Below are 13,362 nucleotides of genomic sequence, written 5' to 3'. Positions count from 1 at the left end.
TGGTCAGGATATGAAACTGGGTGGATCTACGTGTGGGAAATTGCAAAGAAATACAAATCAAGATTGAATAGTGGTACATTGATGCTGCTGTGTTTACAGGGGAGAATGCCTTTATTTGTTGAAGGCTGAAGGAGAAAGACAGTCTTCTGTAAAGACATATAGACTCAGAAACCCCATGGTGGGTTTCAACTGACTCACCAGCAGTGGGTGTTTGGTTTGTTAATCTATTAAGTATATTAGAATACTATGAAAAAGTTTGCAATACTGTGAAAATTACGAAAATATAGCAGAGAGACCTTACTTGAACACTACTGGAAAAACAGCACCCACAGAGTTGCTGGAGGCAAGGCTCAACTTGTTAAAAAGAAACAAAAACAACAAACTGATTATCTGTGAAGCTCAACTTACAGGGTAATTTCTGTTTCACTGCACTCACGTCTCACTTACACACTCTCCCACCCCGTCTAAGTCGAGCTCATTACAGGGCATCAGTCTTTACAAGCAGGCTTTTCTCTTCAGGAGTCAGCCCCAGGTTCCCACAAGTGGCAGGGCTTTGTCACGCGCCCCAGGGGATTCTGCTGCACTCACAGCTCGATCCCGTGCTCGATGATTTCCTTTTGTTGCTTGATGACCTCAAACTGCTCTGGATCATCCTGGAGAGCCACCTGGGTCCCTGTGGACACTGTGGACTCCATGGACGTGACGCTGCTCCGTCGGGCCATGTCGAGGCCTTTCCCTTCTCCCATTTCTGGATCCAGGAGCCTCTCCTGACCTGGCAAGGTAGAAAAGCAAAGGAAATCAAATGAGCAGAAGGGACACAGAAAGGGCTGAGCACTGGGCTGGTTCTGTTCTGTGGGTCGCTTCCCCAGATCTCTTACAATGCAATTTTTACTCTCAGAATCATAAAAGAGTCATGAAATCTTGATGTCACTCAGCTACCTATTTTCCATAGGATTTGATAACTAATTCTGAAAGTCACATAAAAAAGTATGGGTCATTTAAAGACAAACCTTGAACAGGGAGGGTCTTTGCCCTATAAAGTAAAAACTCATTTTAGGGGAGGCTTGGGAAATGGGAAGGAATTGGTGTGAGAAACAATGTAGTAAAATTTTGTAAATAAAGTAGTGTAATAAAATGAAGCAAAATAAAACAAAAAAACTCATTCTACGACTCTAGTCATTTGAAAGTCAATACAAGAGCACAGAAAGTCCAAATGCAGACTAGGGACACAGGAGAGGCTAATACATCACTAAATCAGAGAGGGAAGGAAAGATTGCTGAAATAGCTTGGAGCAAATGGTTTTTGTTTTTGGAAAAGAAAGTTTAAAATGGTAAATGTTAAATGTCAAACCACAATCAATGGATTGAGAAATGATGGTATATTCACACGATGGAATACTATGCAGCACTCAGGAGCAATAATTTTAAAAACCACTACCTAATGGGAAGGATTAGAGAGTATTATGCTAAGTGAATTAATTCAGTCCCATAAGGACAAATACTGTATAAAACCATTATTGTAGAAACAGATAACTAGTAAAATGTGTATGAGGATCCAAGGCAGGGAGGGTAGGAGCAGAGGGGTGAGGATGGGCAGGGGGATAATCACAGGGTCGCACAATTTGATGGGTGGAAGGAGGGGTGGGTAAAGGAAATGAGAATGATCTGGTGTGAAAAACAACCTATGAACTTTAACCAGTATAAAATAAGAATTTTATTAGAACAAAAAAATGCAAAACAAAAACCAAATGGTAAATGCTTTGTTTTTATATATGTATCTCCCACAATTTTTAAAAAGGTAGAAAAAAAAATCAAACTTAGAGCTCAACTTCACACTACTCCCTCCCAAAATTACAAATTCATTCTAGAGCCTCCCTTTAAGATGCAACAAGTGGACGACAAACTAAAACACATGCTCAGTTACAAGAGGACTCCAGTAAGAAGGTAGCCTCGGGGCTGGCAGGCCCAGGCTCTCACCGAGGATAGCCTGGTGGTTGGGGTTCACATACAGGTCTTTGCTCCACTCCACCATGCACTTGAGAATAGACACCAGGCATTCCAGGCCTTTCTTCCTCAGGCTGAGCTCCTAGAGGACAAAAGGGACAAGGCTGAGTGAGCAGATCACATGCACACGGACGCCTAGCTTTCCTGGGAACTCGAGGACACCAGATAAGCACTTGAGCACCCAGTGCCAAGCTAACAGAAGAGTAAGCACCAAGGGCTCTCCGCGAAAACATCAAATGCCTCAAAGCGAGTTGATGTCAAACATCTCAGCAACAAAAACATGGGATATGTGTGTTCCTAAATGAGAAATACTATGTGGAACTAAAAATAAATTAAAAAAAAAATTCCATATACTCCAGTGTGGTAAGAAAACCAAGACACTTCCTGTGACAAACAAACAAAAGCAACTGGGTCTTAACCAGTAATTCTGGGAACTGAGAAAGGAACCTTGTATTGCACAATGAATGAGGGATTCAGAATGTAATCATATCTGAATGTAATCCTGTTGAATGATGGCTTGCCCTACAAGCAACTTGTTCTTTTTTAAATTTTTTTTTAGTATTCATTTTTTAAAGAAAAAATGTGATTTCAAGCTTACAAAGTAAATTATTTTTTCATGAAACAATTTATACATACTTTATTCTGTAACATTCACTTTAATACTCATAATGTAATCACACTTTTCCTGTTCTCTTCTTGTAATGCTGACTTCCATCACCCCTTCTCTGTCTCTCCCTTTCCTCCAGTGCTAATGTGCTGACCATTCCATTATTAAATACAGCCTTTCCATGTTTATCTATCTACTAGTGTTTTACTCCTCCCCTTCCTCATCTCTGGTAACCAAGCAAAAATGATTCTAGCTGGGTGTAATTCTTTCTTTAGCTTTTTATAACTATTTTTAATATCTAGAAAATATTTTAAAAATCTATAAAATACTAAAAATATATAAATCCTTTTATGCGGTATTTGTCCTTTTGTGACCGATTTCACTTAGCATAACGTCATGTAGATGCACCCACATTACTTAGTGTTTTGTAAATTCTGTAAATTTTTTTAGTGCTGCAAGTACTGCATTGTAGGACTGTTTCATCATTTCTTTCTTCAGGTGCCAGCTGATAGACTGGGTTGTAAAAGTAAGCATTCCTTTAAAAAACAACTAGACATGAATTACAAACTCTTAAAAGTACAAACATATTAGACTCAGGACACTTGTATAATACAGCATCACAGGCAGTATAGCTCTCTCTGAACCGGACAACAGCTATGGAATGAATGTACACAGCAAAATGCCGCTTAAGTGTTACAGTGTTTGACTGGTTCATGCAGATATCTGTTCTGCCCATTATATTGGAGCCTGGATCCCTGCTTTACACATTACCTTTGGAAAGGTAACTGAGTATCACCTCCTCAGGAAGATGACCTTTTTCTGACCATGTAAAAATGTGCAATGTTCCCATTTCTTGCACATCTTTACCTTCCCTGCTTTATTCTTCTCTGCAGCAGTTATTACTATCTGATATACCTCTTTACTGTCTGCACATAAGTTTCATGAAAGCAGGCAGAGAGAGAGAGAGAGAGAGTGTGTGTGTGTGTTTATTTTGTTTTCCACTGTATCTCATTCCCCATAGCTACAATGGGTGTTTTTCTTATCTAGAACAATTACATTAGGTACGAAAATGCTTTTCTGAAATCCATAGATTTGTGAAAGTAAATGCATAGAAATCATCCTGGCTTTAGAAAGTCTAATATTCTTTTCTCTCTTGATATTTCCGGGTGGGAGGAGGTGGAACCAAAATCAATGCTGGCACATGGTGACACTCGACAAGGGCTCCCTGGAATATATGAACCTCACGTGTAAACAAGAACTCTTGGGGTTTTTACCTGCAGAGGTGTCATTCCCAGCTCATGTCCACTTCTTCCCTGAGCGATTTTGGACAAATCATTTACAAGGCGCTCAAAAATGTTAGCAGCATTTAAGTCACAGTCGTAGTTGACATAAATATCTACAACACACTGGGCATCTTGAGAGATAACATACAGCTATTAGAAATTCTGACCACAGACACAGAACAGTTGCATTCCTTCCTTCCCCCCACCCCATTCCTTTCTTACAGGAGATCTTGTCACTCAAAACTCCCCCCCCCCCGCCCTGAACTCATGCCACACCTCCTTCAGGAAAATCCCTGTGCAAAGTATAGAAGTCAGCAGAGTCTGGTATTAGAGAGCTTCTACAATAAGTGAGCGCTCAGGCAGTGTATCTCACTTCTCCAGAGTTCACTCTTCTCACCCAAAAAAGGAACAATGGCCTCATCTCCTCTTAATATATATAAAAAAACCAAACCCACCCAACTGCTGTCAAGTTGCTTCTGACTCAGGGTGGCCCTCCGCTGAGTTTCTAAAGTGGTAACTACTTTTTTTTTGCATAAAAAAGGAGAGAAATAAAACCATCTGTATTTATTTGTACTTCTTTACACACTGAAATGGAAAAGAGATGAAAATCGAAATTGAAGTAGTTAACTAAAGGAGTTTGCAAGACTGTAGACAGATGACAACAAACTTTTTCATAGTATATATTTCAGTGTCTTTTAATTTTGTTTTAACTCTATGAATTTAAGACCTTTGCTTTTCCGCCCTTAGTTTTCTAAAGCGGTAACTTTTAATGGGAGGAAATGGTCTCATTTTTCTCTCACGGAGTGTGACCTTTCATAGAGTAGTCTAACATTAGCCCATTAAACCACTGGAGTCCTTTAAAACTGCATAGCTCTTAAGAAATAGGGTTTGAGAACAGATAAAAATGTTATTTTATATCTATACAATTAACTGTGCACTAAGGCAAATCCAAATAAATCTTAACACCCAAACCAGAGTTGGCAACACCAGTATCTTGGGCCCTATAATTAACAGTATGTGGCTTATAGGAAGGGTGACAAAGTACCTGCTTTGCCAACACTGAGGGGTTGATTTCTCAGGATGTGAGCCTTCCAGTGCTAAAGCCAGGAGAGTCCAGGGTAAGACAGGCCAGGATGGTCCTGCTTTAGAGCAGGATGGGGTGGGGTGGGGAGGTTAGAATAGCTCAGAAGATCTTCGTATGTCCTGGTGTACTAAAGCCTAGACCTTTCTGAAAGAGAATCAAATGCCTGACCGGGCTTGAGATGAAAGTACCTGCACAGATCCGCGTCAGCGTCTGAATGACCATCCACCTGTGCTCAAAGGAACTTGTGGACGTTTCTAAAATGTTCAAGAAAATCTCTTTGAAAAAGACCTGTATGATATGAAAATAAAGGAGGACACCAATTAACAGACTAAGGTAGGGTTTCTTGAAGGTTTTAGAGTACAGGCAGATCCAGAAGTGAAGGGCCTGTTGAAAGGAAAGCTGTGCACACCCTCTGCCAAAGGCAAGGAAGCCAGGCTGATGGGTGGGGTCGTGTGAACTCAGAGTGCCACCCCATTGGGTGGAGCAGCTGCCAAATCAGCTCTGGCTAAGGGCTATCTTGCAGAAACACAAAAAGCTTTGTCATTTTTCTAGAGAAATCAGAAGTCTGGGTTTTCATGTAAACTCTGACTTTTCAATATGCCCACAACTTAAAATTCTTTTAAATGATTTGCTGCCCAAACAGGTTTGGGGTTTGAGCTTAGCCCCATGACCTAGTACATGAAACTAAGCTATGTCATTTAAAGTTCTGATTCTAATGAGAGGCATATTAGATACTCTGGGAGCATTTCTTTCTGAAATAACCCAAATTGTCTGGGTAACGGTGGTTGCTGGTGATAGTGACACCAAAGCTGCCTCATTTGGGTTATTCCTTCAACTCTTGATAGACATTTCAGCTGTTTCCATCTTCTGACTACAGCACAGCCGTGGACACTGGCGGACAAGTCACTGTGTGAGTTTCTGCTTTCAAGTATTTTGAGTATATACCTAGAGGTGGGATTGACTGCCATACTGTAGTTCTATTTTCAGTTTTCCAGGGAACTCCACACTGTTTCCTACACTGACTGCACTATTCTGCGTAAGAGTTCTGATTTCTGGTCTTTTTCTGTTATTTTCTTACTGCTTGTTTGTTGGGGTTTTATTTTTAAATAAAACTTCCACAGTGGAAACGAAATGATACCTCACTGTGGCTTCGGTATGAATCTCTCATGGCTAATGGCAATAAGCATCTTTGTGGTGTCTGGTGCCAATTTTAATGGTGCTTCATTTGGGGTAAATGTCAGTAAATTTTAAAAAACTACGTTTAAAGCCCATACCTCAATCTGCATTTTCAAGTGCATCTTAAAGTTTGAAAGAAGAGTAAGGAAAATGGCAAGAGAGAGCTCGAACACATCAGGCACTGAGGAGACGCCGTTTTTGGACAGCGCCACGCAGAGATATTGCTTGATCGCATTGATGAACATCTCGTGTGTCCTGAAGACGAGGCCAGCATTCTGCAGCACTGAGAGGAGCAGCTGCAGGGAGACCACCTTGGAGCGCAGCTCATGGGATCTGGCAGAGGAAGGAGACAGAGACACGCTCAGAGATCAGACGCATGATGGCGTGTTTCCTGGGATGGTGTCACTCCTGGACCAGAGAGCAGTGCTTTCTGAGAGGCCAAGGAGTTGAGAATTAGTAACAGCATCTAAATGCCAACGGTGTGAGAGAAAAGGCACACGGCAGGTCCCTGTGGAGCTGTAGGACCCTGAGAACAAGACCCGTGCCTTTGTCTCTCTCCACCTCACAGTAGAGAAGATGTCAGGCGTCAAGTGTCAATTGATTCTGGAGCTGCAGTTATGCAACAAAATGAAAAGAACTGGTATACATCATTTCTTTTTTTTCCTTTATAAAAGTTACTATAATACAATGGTACATAGTATTGAATTCACAAAAATATGAACAAATAATTTGCAGCAAGACACACCCACAACAGAAACACTTCTCTGCAAAACAAGTTACATACAGATGACAGAGTCTCGATGCACAAATTACCCTAAAACTCATCGTTTTTCTTCTTCGCTGGGAGGGTGGGGGAAGGAGACGCAAGACAAAAAAATTAAAGATGGGGGGGAAAGCAGAAACCTCAACTCTTCAAAAACACAAATCTGTTCAATAAAAACAAAGATATTTAAAGGGGGGGAAGGCAATACATTTCTGAATTATTGCAAACCATTTCGGGGGGAGGTGGGTGGGACAAGGCGGGGCCTCCCCACACTCACCCTTTGGAAAGTCTGGTCAACGTTAGCCAAGAGCCAAGGTTGGGCAAAGTGAGGCCCCTGGTTTCCTCACATCCTTCCCTCCCCCTTTTCTTTTTAAACTTAAAAAAAAAATTTTTTTTTTGGGGGGGGATGGTGGTGGAGGTGACAGAAATGAATCAGCCCCTTGGGGGCAGCACAAAATAACTTAGATCCGCCGTCTCCGCAAACTCCGTTATTTCCTAATGTGAAAAATAAATATTTCCTCGGTTGCACAACTCGCGGAAGGGACCGTGGCCGCGGCCCGCTCTGCGTCCCCGGCCGCCGGCCTTGCTCACCCGGGCGCGGGCGGTGAGGCCTCAGGCGCAGAGACCGGGGATGGGGGTTGAAGAAATGATATAAAAGCCAAAAGTGAACACCGTCAAAATTAAAAAAAAAAAAAAGAGAGAGAAAGAGAGAACAATTCTTTGTACAGAATTTATATAACAAGTTTGACACAAGCCGAGATCCGGGCTCGGCGTCCGGCACGCTCCGGGGCTGGGCGCCATGCTGCGCCCGGCGTGCTCTGCGCGGCTCGTGCCCAGCATGCTCCCGGCAGGGACCCCGGCAAGCACGCTCCCGGCATGCCCCGGGCGGTGCCATGGAGCTCGTGCCCGGCATGCTCCCGGCATGCTCCGCGCGGAGTCACAGGGACCCCAGCGAGCACGCTCCCGGCATGCCCCGGAGCTCGTGCCCGGCATTCTCCCGGCATGCTCTGCGTGGAGCCATGGGTTCCCCCCACCCCCTCCGGCGGCCGGCATGCTCCCGGCATGCTCCGCGCGGCACCGTGGAGCCCGCTCCTCCGCGGGGTGAGGCCAGCGGAGGTCCTTTCTGCCCCTGTGGACACGCTGGCCCTGCTCGCTGGGGTGGGGGGACTTGCCTGTGTGTCGTCTTGGGGGCTGGGGGGACGGGGTACATGTGATGAAAGGAGCAAAGGAGGTTTTCCACAAGAAACAATGTTCCCGAGAAAGAGTCCTTGGTGTAGCCTGTACACGGAAAGTTGGTTCCGAACTTCAAAACCCCTACTTTGTTGGGTGTTTTTTTTTTCCTTCCCCCTTTGTTTTTGATTTTGTACACGCACGGAAAGGAAAAAAAAAATCCACATTAATGAACCCTGAAGATGATGACAAGGGGGGGTGGGAAGGGAAGAAGGGCTGGGGGGTGACAAAAAGGAAAACAGGTTCTAAGTTTTCAATTCTCTTCCAGATTTTTCCTTTCTCTGGGAGAAGTCACCTGTGTGCTTGGAAAAGAACTAACACGCTGGCCTTCTTGGGGTGAGGGACTGCTGGCCGGGGGAAGCCAAGTGGGGAAGGAGGTGGGTGACTGAAGCTTATAAAAACAAAAGTGCCCCACATGTGGTCAGACAACCCGTATTGGCGGGGCTGGGGGATCCACCAGCCCTGGGAGGCCCTCCTTGTGTCCAGGTGAAGCTGGACACAAGGAGGTATACATCATTTCATGTGACTGTATCTTTCCACACAATGAGACGATGCTCTTTACTGCTCCTGCCCTGATTCTCAGCATTCAAAGATGCTAAGAACGGAATATTCTTGTAAACCATTTTCCTAATGGTCTTAATAGCTACCACTCTCAACAGACAAGTTACAGGTTGTAACTGATGACTAACAAAAATAACAGTGATCATAAAACTTTTTATAAAGTGTAAGACCTTGTGTTCAGGACATTATTTATATCATTTCGAGTCATAAGCAGTAGACAATGATTTTCTGTATTCCCATTTTCCAAATAAGGTTTGGTAACTTAATCAGCTATGGAGTTGAGCATTAAGTGCAGAGGCGGGCATGTGAATGCGGGTTTCTGGGTCCAGAGAATTTGCTTTATCCACCATGCTCTCGTTTCTGTAGCTGTTTGCTTACCACAAGAAAAGTCTGGTTTCCCTGGTTTGAATCTGTATTTACATGAAACAGAGGTTTCCAACCAGAGCACAGGGCTAGGGTTTGCACACAGCCTGCCCCTTCTTGATTCCTATCCCCCAAAGAGAAGAAATCAATCAGTTTTCAGAAGGGGGTGTATGAAGCAAAGCTGCAAGAGCACCTTTAACCCACTGTGGAGCTCACACCGACAAGAGGGTCAGTGTGGCCCAGGCGAGGCCGAGACACGGCATCATGTGCTCTAGGATTCACGGGGGCCAAGAGTGGCAGTCTGCTTACTTTGGATCTGGGGGTCCTTCTCCAAGGGGTTTCATGGATAGCTTGCAGAGGGAGCGGAACACGAGGAAGGCATCCTTTTGCAGAATGTGGGAGAACTTAGCCACTTGATGTCCTTGTGTGTCTGACTCCTAATATAAGAGACAAAAAAAACCCCAAAAACCAAAAGGTCAAAACAAAGTGATACAGTTTCCCCCCAAAATAAAGAATGTAAGTACTTCCTGGAAATTGAGTTATTTATTCACACAGGGAGATAATGAATGAATGGGAGGGAAAATCTGGCAAATGAGATGCTATAGGGAGTCATTATAGTGATTATAAAACCTTGTTCTTAAGAAAGTTGGAATAAGGGAGCGCTGGTGGCCTAGTGGCAAGAAACTGCACTGCAGTCCCAGAGGCGTGCTGTTCAAATCTACCAGATGCTCTGCTGGAGAAGGAGGGACAATCTCCTCCTGTACCAGTCAGATCCAATTTGATGGTATACACACAAAAAATAATAAAAGAAAATAAAAATGGGGGAAAAAAGTGGAAATAGATAGTTCAAAATGATAAATCATCAAAATTTAAACCATAAAAAAATTCTCAAAGAGAGACAAATATTCATATAAGCTTCAGGTAAGAAAGGTACTATTGCTAAGAATATTACCTAAAAATAAATAGGAAAAACAACAAGCATTTCAAAATAAACTTTTGGGGAGCTCTGGTGGCCAAGTGGCAAGACACTGCATTGCAATCCCAGAGGTATGCGGTTCAAATCCACCAGATGCTCTGCTGGAGAAGGAGGGGGCAATCTCCTCCTGTACCAGTCAGATCTGATTTGACGGTACACGTAAAAATAATACAATTTAAAAAAAAAATAAACTTTTAAGAAAGCAAAGCAAATTAACATAACACAAGGATTGAGATCCTCAACATACTAAGACTTACAATTCATTAAGGAAATAGGGGAATTTTTCCCTCCTACATATAAAACAGGCAAAAAACATCAATAAACAAATCACTTAAAAACACAGAGTGAATAAACCTAAATAGACTTAATCATTAAGGCAAGACCTTTGTCTTCTCAGACTCGGAAACATTTTCATCATAACCCAACCACTGCCACCGAGTTCCAGTGGCCCCATGGGACACAGTGGGATTTTTCTACAGGATTTCCAAAGCTGTATGTCTTTTTTTTTTTAGTAAAGGTTTACAAATAATTTTGGTTTTTCATATAATCATTCATAAGGCATTTTGCTTCACAACATCAATTACCACTCATTATTTTACTGCGTTACCTGCAATGTCTAATCAATTCTACGGCTGTGAGTCTTTATAGGAGTGGACAGTCACACCTTTGTCCAGTGGAGCACCTGGTGGGCTAAACAACTAACACTGGTTAGCAGCTGAGCACTTTGAAAGCTGTGCTATCAGGGGTCCCTCAGCAAACCCTTAGATCAATGATACTGTCCAGTGTTCAGAAAGAGTGAGTGCTGACAGCCTGCAAGCTGGCAGGCACCTGAGAATGACTCCCAGATGGTCAATTTGTTACTAAGAATAAAAACCTTAAGGCTTCCAACTCTTTGATGCAGCAGTAACACAGAAATGATCGTAAGAATGAAGATGCACACAAGATTCAGTTGTAAGGGAGTTTATTACCAAACTGTTTCTTGTGATACAATGGAAATCACCCAAAAACCTTCAAGGGGCTCAGTTAAGTAAGTAGATTACGATAATTTACAGGACAGAGTTTCACATGGCCACTTAAAAAATTAGTTGATCTATGTTTACTGATATGGGATGACCACAGTGCAGGCCATGAGCAAACAAAAGGAAGTATTAGTACAGCTTAGTACACAGACATGAATCCTTGAGTGGCTCTGATATGTCCCTGTGTGTGCAAAGCACAAATTCTCAAGGGAATGAAGCCAACTACCAGTGCAATACACAGAAAGGGGTGATCAGCGCAGTATCATTAAAGAAAAAGAGGTATAGAGGATGAATGGAAATCCGAATTTCAGGGAGAAAATGAGAGAAGTGAGATTACATGCTAGGTATTATAACTAAAGTTATAAAAAATGTGTATGAATGGTTGGATGAAAGAAATTTGTAAACTTTTACTCAAATCACAATTGAAAAAAAAAATTGGTTCTAGGGGTGGAGGGGAAAAGTCTTAAAAAGATTCCTTAAGGAACGGTAATGAAAAAGACTGAAAAATACTGATGAAAAAGTACAGAGTAGGGTCTGGAGGGATGTCCACAAAATAGTAACAAGGCTCGTTTCTGGGGGGATAGGATTTCCTGTTTTGTATGCTTATATATGGCATTTTCAAAAGAACATAAAACTTAACTTTTAAAAAATAATGTGAGAGACATGTTTAGGGCCACGAAAGGATGTTTATAATACAAGTTTTGAAAGCAGGTTACAAAATAGCACATATTCCAGTTATTCCATGTAGATGGAAAACATATGCAAGCGGAAGAAAAATCTAGGATTAAGTAAAGTGCTAAGTGAGAATATATTTTTTTTATCATTGTAAAAAAACCCCAAACAAACAGTGACATTAGAGATGAGGCTGAGGGCAAGGACGGCGCGCATACCAGGTTGTCTGCCGATGACAAGGACTGCCTGTCGTCTGCTATCCCGTTGGTCTGCGAGTTCTCATCTACTCCGGGGGGAACAGCAGGTTCCTGGTACTCCAGCCCACCGAGGACACTCTCGGGTTCTGTCACACCATGCTTTTCTGCTGCTGCTTAAAATACAAGTGTGCAAATCATCACCAAACGAGTTCTCCTAAAAAGGCTTCCTGACACAGAAGGAAGTCACTCACTGACCTTTTCTACCACATTTTCCCATGGCCCTCGGCACCACAGTGAGGCTGATAGGAGACTGGAAAAGCTTGGCCAAAGTGGTGTTTAAGATTTACATTGTGCCTGTCCCTGGAGAAGCATCACTACATGCTTGGTAAAGTCAGAGCAGAGGAGGACAGTCCTCACCGAGATGGCCTGACACAGTCTTGCACACAGGCAAACTATGAGGGTGGTGCACAAGCAGGGGTTTCTGACTCTGTTGTAAGTGGGACAGCTATGAATCAGCATGAACTCGAAATCTAACAACAACAACAACAACAACAACAATGCTGTTCACAGATCGACTTCTAAGGCCAAAGCAATTCACAGCTCACATATAATCACTCAACAAATATTAAGGGGCTGTTATATGCCAGGTTCTGTGCCTGGGGCTAGGGACACAGCACAGACCTCATTAAATAAGATCTTGAGTCATGCTGTTGTTAGCTGCCAATGAGTTAAACCCAACTCAGGATGAGCTGACACATCATGAGAGTCACCGCTACCAGGGTCTCCAGACCATCTGGAGGCCAAACACCAGGCCTGTCTTCCAAGGTGCCTCTGGGTGGAGGTGAACCAACCTCGTAGCTAGTAGTGAGGTCCTTAATTATCTGAGCCACCAGGATGTCGTCTAGAGGGAACTCTAACTCACGAAATCGCGGATTTCTCGATTTGTTAATGGCTCAATGGCACTGGAGTCAACTGTCTCACATGTAGTCATTTACTTTGATTGTGGCCCAAAAAGAAAGAAAAACAATTCCATCTAAAGTCATTCTGAGCTCTAGATACTGAATTTGACTGAAGCCAGACCACACAGGTGAGGGAGTGAGCAAGTGCAACAGGATGTGACAACCCATGAAGCGTGGACTGTCCTCTTGGGGCAGCAGTGGCCGGCCAGGCGCAGAGCCCACTCACAGGGAAGCCTGGCTGCTTCTCATCTCGAGAAGGCACGCAGGAGTGGAATGCTCAGCCCTAACGTGCTCAGACTGTGCTCAGGGGAGAGAAAAGGCTGGGTTCTTGGTCCTTACCTTTGACAGCAGATGTGACTACATCTTCTAAGATCTCCTTTACCACCTCCTGTGCTCCATCCACTGAGGTTTCATCTGACCCTACACACACACACACACAATTCCAGGGAAAACAAAGGAAAAGAGAGAA

The 13,362-nt window shown here is 43.2% G+C and overlaps 1 protein-coding gene across 1 annotated transcript in view; it reads right to left on the bottom strand.

Moving 5' to 3' along the window:
• Window positions 1–13,362, bottom strand: part of ARFGEF2 (ADP-ribosylation factor guanine nucleotide-exchange factor 2 (brefeldin A-inhibited)) — a 97,204-nt gene that overhangs the window by 46,122 nt on the left and 37,720 nt on the right. Inside the window, exons 7-14 of the mRNA XM_006881619.1 lie at window positions 13,233–13,313; window positions 11,956–12,107; window positions 9,380–9,507; window positions 6,252–6,486; window positions 5,166–5,265; window positions 3,885–4,024; window positions 1,977–2,085; window positions 589–772 (exon numbers count right to left, since the gene is read on the bottom strand). Coding sequence (XP_006881681.1) covers window positions 589–772; window positions 1,977–2,085; window positions 3,885–4,024; window positions 5,166–5,265; window positions 6,252–6,486; window positions 9,380–9,507; window positions 11,956–12,107; window positions 13,233–13,313 — 1,129 coding nt within the window. The remainder of the gene's footprint in view (window positions 1–588; window positions 773–1,976; window positions 2,086–3,884; window positions 4,025–5,165; window positions 5,266–6,251; window positions 6,487–9,379; window positions 9,508–11,955; window positions 12,108–13,232; window positions 13,314–13,362) is intronic.

This window comes from Elephantulus edwardii, unplaced genomic scaffold (assembly GCF_000299155.1).
Source record: "Elephantulus edwardii isolate Elephantulus edwardi_28Jun2011 unplaced genomic scaffold, EleEdw1.0 scaffold00015, whole genome shotgun sequence".
Lineage (NCBI taxonomy): Eukaryota > Metazoa > Chordata > Mammalia > Macroscelidea > Macroscelididae > Elephantulus > Elephantulus edwardii.
Note: the sequence above shows the minus strand (reverse complement) of the source record. Positions and strands in the feature narration are given on the sequence as shown.